The sequence below is a fragment of the Arachis ipaensis genome, chromosome B5, assembly GCF_059453495.1.
Source record: "Arachis ipaensis isolate K30076 ecotype BB chromosome B5, ASM5945349v1, whole genome shotgun sequence".
In the NCBI taxonomy this organism is placed as follows: Eukaryota; Viridiplantae; Streptophyta; class Magnoliopsida; order Fabales; family Fabaceae; genus Arachis; species Arachis ipaensis.
This window is the reverse complement of record NC_142440.1, coordinates 57,886,089-57,895,562: the sequence shown is the minus strand read 5'-3', so window position 1 is coordinate 57,895,562 and position 9,474 is coordinate 57,886,089. Positions and strand designations below refer to the sequence as shown.

General features: G+C 41.6%; 1 protein-coding gene across 1 annotated transcript; it reads right to left on the bottom strand.

The window, feature by feature from the left end:
- Positions 1-1,563: 1,563 nt before the first annotated feature.
- LOC107640662 (uncharacterized) lies at positions 1,564-2,479 on the bottom strand. Its single transcript, XM_016344169.1, has 2 exons — positions 1,889-2,479; positions 1,564-1,572 (listed from the first exon to the last, which is right to left on the bottom strand). The coding sequence occupies exons 1-2, from the start codon at positions 2,477-2,479 to the stop codon at positions 1,564-1,566; spliced, it is 600 nt and encodes a 199-aa protein (XP_016199655.1).
- Positions 2,480-9,474: the final 6,995 nt, after the last annotated feature.

The window sequence follows — 9,474 nt, the reverse complement described above, 5'->3', positions numbered from 1 at the left end:
TTGATGAAACCCATAATAGCCGCTTTTGTTGGAAGATTTTGTATGTCCAAACATGCCTTGTTGAATCTTTCCATGTAATTATGAAGACTTTTCCGATCTCCTTGCTTGATCCCTAGTAGACTTGGGGCGTGTTTAGCTTTGTCCTTCTGGATGGAGAATCTGGCTAGAAAATTTTTCGCTAAGTCATCAAAGCTTGAGATGGACCAGGGGGGTAGATTGTTGAACCATTTAATTGCTGTTTTCATCAAGGTAGTCGGGAATGCTTTGCACCGAGTTGCATCTGAGGCGTCAGTGAGATACATTCTACTTCTGAAATTGCTGAGATGATGGCTAGGATCTGATGTGCCATCGTATAGAGTCATGTCGGGAGGTTTGAAGTCTTTTGGGACTTTAGCTTTTATGATCTCTTTAGTGAACAGGTCTTGATCTTTATAGGGGCTATCTTCATGACTGGATCGAGCGGTCTTGGTTTTGAGATCGGCTTTCGAGCTTTAAGAGCTTGTCCTCTATCTTTCGACATCGTCTTATTTCTCTCCGAAGGTCTCTTTCTGCTTCCCGTCAATGTTCAGCTTCTTGTTCCAGCTGTTTAAGGCGATTCTGTTGCTTATGGATAGCTTCCAAAATTTCTGTGTATGTGGGTTGCTTATCTCCCCCGTTTTGAGGTGTTTCTTTGGAGGTGGCGTCCGTGTCTTTATTTGGTATTCTATCCACCAAACCAGAGTTGTGGTCGTTGTCTAGTCGTCCGTCATGGTGATGGGATGACTTCCAGGTTCCCCGGCAACAGCGCCAATGTTCCGAGGGTTACCTGAAACTGTAGGTCGATCTCGGACGAGATCTTCTGTGCAGGTCGGCGATGACATGTCCGACTTGTGGGCGGTGGCCAGAGTTATTGTGTCTGACTTGTTGAACTGGCGATGCTGCTGCGGAGGGTGGTGGTACCTACAAGGGACTCTGATGCTTAAGTTAGCAAGGGTATTAAGCAGTTTTTAGTAGAATCAGAGTATGAGTTATACCTAGGTGCTCCAGTGTATTTATAGTAGTGTTGGCTGACCTTTCCAGATAAGATAAGTTAGTTATCTTATCTTATCTTCTGAGTGAAGTCATCTTATCTTCAATGGGAACCACCGTTATCTTTCTAGGCTTTAGTTGCCTTTAGATTGGGCTATGTTCCTTTATTTAGGCCTGCTTGGACTCCTTGTAGCGTTTTGGCAGAGCTCCTTGAGAAGAGCTCGGGTAATCCTGACCTAAAGAGGTCGGTCGACTTGTCGTTTAAACATCCCGGGTCGGACAGTTCGACCCAGGGTATGAACAGACGCGTACGCGCCAGGTGCACGCACGCGTGAGTAGCGTTGTGCCTAAGACTCAGCGTTGGCTCAGAATTGGCACAACTCTCTGGAAAATGACCCAGCGTTGTGCCTAATGCGCGCATGCGCCCCCCCTTTTTTTTGGAGACATGAAGAATGCATATTTATCATGAATTCAGTGAGCAAACAAGCCAAAGGGGTCAAAAACACCCAAAACTCCATGCAATACCTAAAGATGGGGTGTTATTCTACCACACAATCAATAAGCCTATTGAAAAATCAATGCAAATCTTCATGTACAATTTATCTAAGGTAGTCATAATCAAATCTAACCAAACAATACTATAACTAAGCAATAAAAAAACAATGAAGAATTTAAGAACTATATACAAATGGGGCAAAAAGGTATATCTCACCATGGTGGGGTGTCTCCCACCTAGCACTTTTGTTTAATGTCCTTAAGTTGGACCTTCACTAGCTCATTGCTCTTTGGAAAGAGGTGCATCTTCTAAGAGGAATACCTCAATCTCCTTGTTGCTTTTTATTTGCTCACCATGATACAACTTGAGACGGTGCCCATTGACCTTGAAGATATCCGGACTTGAGGGATGGCGCAAATGGTAAACCCCATAGGGTTCCTCTTTCTCTACTTGATATGGTCCCTCCCATCTTGATCTTAGTTTTCCGGGCAACAATCTCAATCTTGAATTATAAACGAGGACTAGATCGCCGGCTTTAAATTCTTTGCCTCTTATATTCTTATCATGCACGGCTTTCATCCTTTCCTTGTAAAGTCTAAAGTTCTCATAAGCTTCAAGCCTCAAACATTCCAACTCCGCTAGTTGTAGCTTTCTCTCAACTTCGGCCCCACCCAAACTTGGATTACACTCTTTGACGGCCCAATATGCTTTGTGCTCTATCTCTACCGGTAAGTGGCAAGCTTTGCCATACACCAACCGAAAGGGATTCATGCCAATTGGCATTTTGTATGTCGTTCGGTAGGCCCATAATGCATCGGTGAGCTTAGCACTCCAATATTTTCTATTGGGCTTCACAATTCTTTCCAATATGCTTTTAATCTCCCGATTGAAAACCTCGGCTTGGCCATTTGTCTGTGGGTGGTAGGCCGTAGCCACTTTATGCATGATGCCATATTTCTTCATTATCCCTTCCATTCTCTTATTGAAAAAATAGGAGCCTTGGTCGCTCACGATTGCTCGTGGCGACCTAAATCTACAAATGATGTTATTTCTCACAAAGGAAAGGACCACATTAGCATCGTCTGTCCGGGTGGGAATCGCTTCGACCCATTTGGACACATAATCTACGGCAAGTAGTATGTAGAGAAAACCATTAGAATTTGGAAATGGCCCCATGAAGTCGATACCCCACACATCAAAAATCTCACAAAATAGCATGGTTTATTGGGGGATTTCATCCTTCTTGGAGATATTACCAAATCTAAGACATTGAGAACAAGATTTACAGAAAAGAGAAGAGTCCTTGAAAAGAGTTGGCCACCAAAATTCACAATCTAGGATTTTCATTGCCGTTCTTTGAGGTCCATAATGACCTCCTCCTTCGGAGGAGTGGCAAGCTTCCATGATTGAGTGGAATTCAGTTTTTGGAATGCACCTCTGAATTACTTGATCCGCTCCACATCTCCAAAGGTATGGGTCATCCCACACATAATATTTGGATTCGGTTTTTAGCTTATCCCTTTGATGTTTGGAGAGATTAGGAGGGAAGGAGTGAGACATCAAGTAATTGGCAATTGATGCATACCAAGGAGTGGCTTCCGAGATTGCTTGCAATCCCTCAAAGGGAAAAGAATCATCAATAGGAGTGGTATCGCCTTTGGTGTGTTCAAGGCGACTTAAGTGATCCGCCACTAGGTTTTGTGAACCACTCCTATCTTTAATTTCCATGTCAAATTCTTGCAACAATAAAACCCATCTAATCAATCTCGGTTTGGATTCCTTCTTAGCCAACAAATATATTAACGCCGCATGATCCGAGTACACTACCACCTTTGAACCAAGTAGATATGCTCGGAATTTATCCAAGGCGAAAACTATTGCCAATAGTTTTTTTTTGGTGGTAGTGTAGTTGGATTGGGATCCATCTAGTATTTTTGATACATAGGCTATGACATATGGATTCTTACCCTCGTGTTGTGATAACGCAGCTCCCACGGTAAAATTTGAAGCATCACACATTATTTCGAATGGCCGACTCCAATCCGGCCCTCGCAATATGGGAGCTTGGGTTAATGCTACCTTGAGCTTGTCGAAAGCCTCCATGCACTCCTTGCTTAGATCAAACTCAATGTCCTTTTGCAGCAATCTTGATAGAGGCAATGCTACCTTACTAAAGTCCTTTATAAATCTTCGATAAAATCCTGCATGTCAAAGGAAAGAACGGACTTACCTCTCGGAAGAGGGGTAAGGCAAGCTAGATATAACATTGATCTTTGCTGGATCTATAGAAATACCATCTTTGGAAACAATATGTCCTAAAATAATGCCTTGCCTAACCATGAAATGGCACTTCTCAAAATTCAAGACAAGGTTGGATTTAGTGCATCTTTCTAAAACTTTTTCAAGATTATCCAAGAAATGATCAAAAGAATCACCATATACCGTGAAGTCATCCATGAATATCTCCATGCATTACTCTAGAAAGTCCGCAAATATGATCATCTTGCACTTTTGGAAAGTTGCCGGTGCATTGCTAACAAACCACTATTTATTGGTTTATATTGTGTTTAATTGTGTGGTTTTATCATGATCCTTACCCACTTATTCATTAAAATAGCATGCATTTATATTTCCTTCCTGAAATTATTACATGATTAAAAACTGCTTCCTAGAGATTTTTAATTATGCATTTTAATTCTCCTTTATTCCATTCGATGCCGTGATCTGTGTGTTAAGCGTTTCAGGCTTCATAGGGCATGAATGAGTTGGAGATTGGAAAGGAAGCTAGCAAAAAAATGGAAGGAACACAAGAAATTGAGGAGATAACCAGCGAGAAGTGACGCGGCCGCATGGCTCATGCAACCGCGTGAAAGAGGAGAAATCGCAGTGACGCGGCCGCATGGCTCACGCGACCGCGCAGACTGGAAAAGCACGAGCGACGCGAAGGCGTGGACGACGCGAACGTGTGGCGAGGAAAAGCGTGAATGACGCGTCTGCATGGATGACGCGATCGTGTGGCATGCGCGATCTGCATAATTTGCAGAATCACTGGGGGCGATTTTGGACCCTATTTTGACCCAATTTTCGGCCCAGAACAGCAGACTAGAGCCAGAGAACATACAAAAACCGGGAACAACATTCATTCTACACAGTTTTAGTTTTTAGGTCTAGTTTTTACTCCTCCTCTAGGTTTTCTCTCTACACATTCATAGTTCTTAGGATTTTAGTTTCTCTTACTTTTTTTGGCATTAGAACACTGAGAAGAGTTATTACCTCATCAAGACTTCGTCATTCTAGTTCGTTTTCTTTACTTGGGTTACTCTTCCATGTTCTTTGCTTTGTTAATTTTACCATTGGAATATTCTTAGGATTATTTAATACAAGGATCACTTTTATTTTTAATTGACTATTTTAATTTTTATTTACAATGTCTTTCTTTAATTCCTTTCATATGCTATGAATTTTACCTTTACAATGAGTGAGTAGTTCCCTAACTTGATGGGAAATTGATTGAAAGGAACCCTTGAGTTGGAAGGCTTGAAAGAAAAATTGTAATTAGGTTTATGGTTGGATTGCCTCCTAATCACTAACACCAATCCCTTTTAATTAAGTGGATTGCAACTTGTGAACGGGCGTAGCATTCCAACTTGTTTGACTTTCCTTCACCTAGTGAAGGATAACTAAACAGGATAACCTTTAATTGTCAATTAATCCTGAGAGCATTCCAACAATAATAGGGATTCCGACTAATCAATTCCCAGTCAAGGCTTTTATTTACATTATTCAAATTCATCAATTTAATTTCCTGTTTGCCCAATTCAAATCTTTTTGAAAACCTCTGATAATAGAATAGCACACTTTTCTGCAACTCGTTGGGAGACGACCTGGGATTCATACTCCCAGTATTTTAATTTTAATTTTCTGTGACACCTTTCTAAATTGATAGACAAATTTCTGGCGAATTAAGAACTATACTTGCAACTTATATATTTTACCAATTTTTAATTCGCTAATTTCTGCCCGCATCGATTTTTGGCGCCGTTGCCGGGGAGTTGCAATAGATTGCTAAAGTTATTAATTAGAATGTATTTATTTTCATTTTATTTTATTTTGCTACTATGAGCTGCCTGTTTCTTTCGTCAAATGACGCGTTCACTTCTTGATCCGTGCTTGCTAATATTCGATCCTGAAATTGAAATGACTATTTCACGAATAAGGAGAGCTCGGCGTCGGTTAGTCCACTCTGAGGGCGGATTTGAAAGTGAACTTGAGGAAGAAACCAGCTCCCGTTCTACTGATTCGGTTGATTCACGTGCAGAAGACATGGCAGAACCTAGGAGAGTTACCATCCAGGAGGAAGGAGCTCCTAATTTTACAATGCAACCGTTTCAAGCGCATCACCCAGCGGTGGCTACATATTTCGAAATAAAGACCGCACTGCTTAATTTGATGCCCAAGTTTCATGGCTTACCTGCTCAAGAGCCTATCAAGCACCTGAGAGATTTCTAGGCAGCCTGTTCTACTGTCAGGCGAGATGGTACAGATGAAACTTCAATTCTGCTGAAAGCTTTCCCGTTTTCTCTTGAGGGAAAAGCAAGAGAGTGGTACTACACTCAACCCCTAGCAAATGTATCCAACTGGGATACGCTTAGAAAAGAGTTTTTGGAGAAATTCTTTCCATCTGAAGTTACAGATAAACTGAGGAAAGACATTTCCTCGATTGTTCAAGATGACAACCAGACTCTCTTTGAATACTGGGAGCACTTTAATAACCTTCTGGAAGCATGCCCCCACCACATGATTGACAAGATAGTGTTACTCAGCTATATCACACAGGGTATAAGGCCCCAAGATAAGACCATATTGGAAAGTGCTAGCAATGGGTCTATGAAGAAGTACAAGACCACTGATGAGGCATGGCAATTGATCAGCGACTTAGCTGAATCTACTAGGAACCACAGACAGAAGCAAGGCCGTTCAAAAGCCGTTGCAGAAGTATCCTCTAGCAGAGAGACTGCTGCTCTAACTCAGAGTATCTGTGAAATGACCAACTTGCTGAAGCAGATGCAATTGAATCAACAACAAGTTCAGCAAGCTCAACCTCCGTCACCACAGCAAAACCAACAGTTAGTCCCACAGAGAGTTTGTGGAATTTGTGCTGATTATAGCCATTATAATGATGAATGCCCGCAACTCCAACAGGAAGACAACATGGTGGCATCCACTCATAACTATTATGATCGCCCCAACCAAGGGTACAATCAAGGTGGAAATAATAACCATGGATGGCAGGACAATTCTAACCAGAATTGGAGGGACAACAATAAAAGAGGAGGCAGAGATAATCAGGGAAATCAGAGGTGGAATAATAACAACAACAGGCAGTAAAACCAACCTTACAGAGCACCTCACCTGAGGCAGTCCCAAGGACCACAGAATACCCAACAACAGACCTCTCAATTTACTCACCCTTCTTCGTCTCCTAATGAAGAGTTACTAAAATTTTTTGAGCGAAGTCAATAGACCATGGAAAATAACATTAATGCCGGTCTGAATGGTGTGACCGCTACTTTGCAAGCTCTTGTCTCACAGATTTGATCAATGCAAAATTCCAATAACCAACCTTCAAGTTCCACTGGAATTCCCTCTCAACCATTACCCAATCCGAAAGGGGGCATTAATGCCATCACCCTAAGGTCCGGAACCACACTGCAGGAGAGGAATCAGGAGGAACCAAGCTTACCAGAACACACCTCAGCTGAAGAGGTAGTAGAAATAGAAGATGTTGAAGAGGAAGAGGACATACAGGACATAACTGAAAAAGAAGAAGCCCAACTACAGGAGGAAGCACCAAGAGGCACAGACACTGCAGAAAACACCACTCCCATTCCATTTCCACAACTTGCAAGGAAGCCCAGGAAGCAGCTGGAACCCGATCCCAAAATGGTAGAAATATTCAAAAAGGTTGAGGTAACTGTTCCTCTTTTTGATGTTATTCAACAAGTACCTAAATATGCAAAGTTTCTAAAAGATTTATGTATACATAAAGACAAAATTAATGAATTAGAAACTATTCCTTTAGGTAGTTCCATATCTGCTTTAATGGGGGGATTACCTGAGAAGTGTAGTGACCCAGGTCCTTGTATAGTTTGTTGTACTATTGGTGGAGTAGTAATTTATGATTGCATGTGTGATTTAGGAGCCTGTGTTAGTATAATGCCTTTGTCTATATATGATATTTTGCGGCTCCCTCCCTTAAAAAGATCGGCAGCTTGTTTTGTGTTAGCAGATAAAAAGCATTATTACAGTGGCTGGAGTTGCTGAAGATGTTTTAGTGAACATTAAAGGGCTTACATTTCCCACTGATTTTTATATCTTGGAGATGCCCCATAATGACTCAGATAAGCCATCATCAATCCTACTTGGAAGACCATTCCTGAAGACACCAAAATTCAAATTGGATGCTTTTTCAGGAACATACTCTTTTAAAATAGATGGCCGAATAGTAATCTTCAATCTAAATGGAGTCATAAACAACCCTCCAGAAGATTATTCTATCTTCCAGTGTGATGTCATAGATGAAACTGTAGCTGAAGTTCACAAGGAAGAGTTAGAAGAGAAGCACATTGGACAAGGTCCAAGTGTGGGGACCCTCTTGACTGACAATGAGGGCACCTCAGCATTTTCACAAGCTCCAGACAATCCAGAGCCTACCCATGATCAGAAGTTGGAACTGAAACCTCTTCCTCCACATCTCAAATATGCTTATCTTGAAGATGAGCAGAAGTTCCCCGTTATCATTGCACGGGAACTCACTTCCCAACAAGAAGAGCAGTTACTTGATGTACTGAGGAGGCATAAGAAAGCAATTGGGTGGAGTTTGGCAGACATAGTAGGCATCAACCCTCAAGTATGTGAGCACAGAATATTTTTAGAAGAGGGAGCAAGACCTGTCCGTCAACCCCAAAGAAGACTGAATCCCACTATCTTGGAAGTTGTCAAAAAGGAAGTGACCAGACTATTGGAAGCAGGTATCATGTATCCCATTTCAGACAGTGAATGGGTTAGCCCAGTACAAGTGATGCCCAAGAAGTCTGGAGTCACTACAGTGAAAAATGAGCATGGAGAGCTCATAGCAACTAGAGTTTAGAATGCTTGGAGAGTCTGCATTGATTACAGGCGTCTCAACCAAGCTAACCGTAAGGATCACTACCCACTTCTATTCATTGATCAAATGCTGGATCGCCTGTCAGGTAAATCACATTATTGCTTTTTAGACGGTTACACAGGTTATTTCCAGATTCATATAGCTCCTAAGGATCAGGAAAAGACCACTTTTACATGTCCTTTTGGGACTTATGCTTACAAGAGAATGCCCTTTGGCTTGTGCAATGCACCAGCTACTTTCCAAAGGTGTATGATAAGTCTTTTCTCTGATCTTATTGAGGACTGTATGGAGGTTTTTATGGATGATTTTAGCGTTTATGGTGATTCTTTTAGCCTTTGCTTAGATGGATTATCTAGAGTATTAGATAGATGTGTTAAAACAAACCTTGTATTGAATTTTGAAAAATGTCATTTTGTGGTAAAACAAGGGATTGTATTAGGACATGTGGTATCTAATAATGGCATTTCTGTAGACCCAGCAAAGGTGAGTGTCATTTCTAGTTTACCTTACCCCTCTTCTGTGAGGAAAGTCCGTTCGTTCCTTGGCCATGCAGGTTTTTACAGGAGATTTATTAAGGACTTTAGTAAGGTAGCACTTCCCTTATCCAGATTACTATAGAAGGATATTGAGTTCGAGGTCCGTGAAGATTGCAAGCAAGCGTTTGATAAGCTGAAGACCGCCCTGACTCAAGCTCCAATTGTGAGAGGACCAGACTGGAGCTAGCCATTTAAAATCATGTGCGATGCTTCCAACCATGCAGTAGGAGCAGCGCTGGCTCAGCGCGAAAGTAAGGATCCTTTTG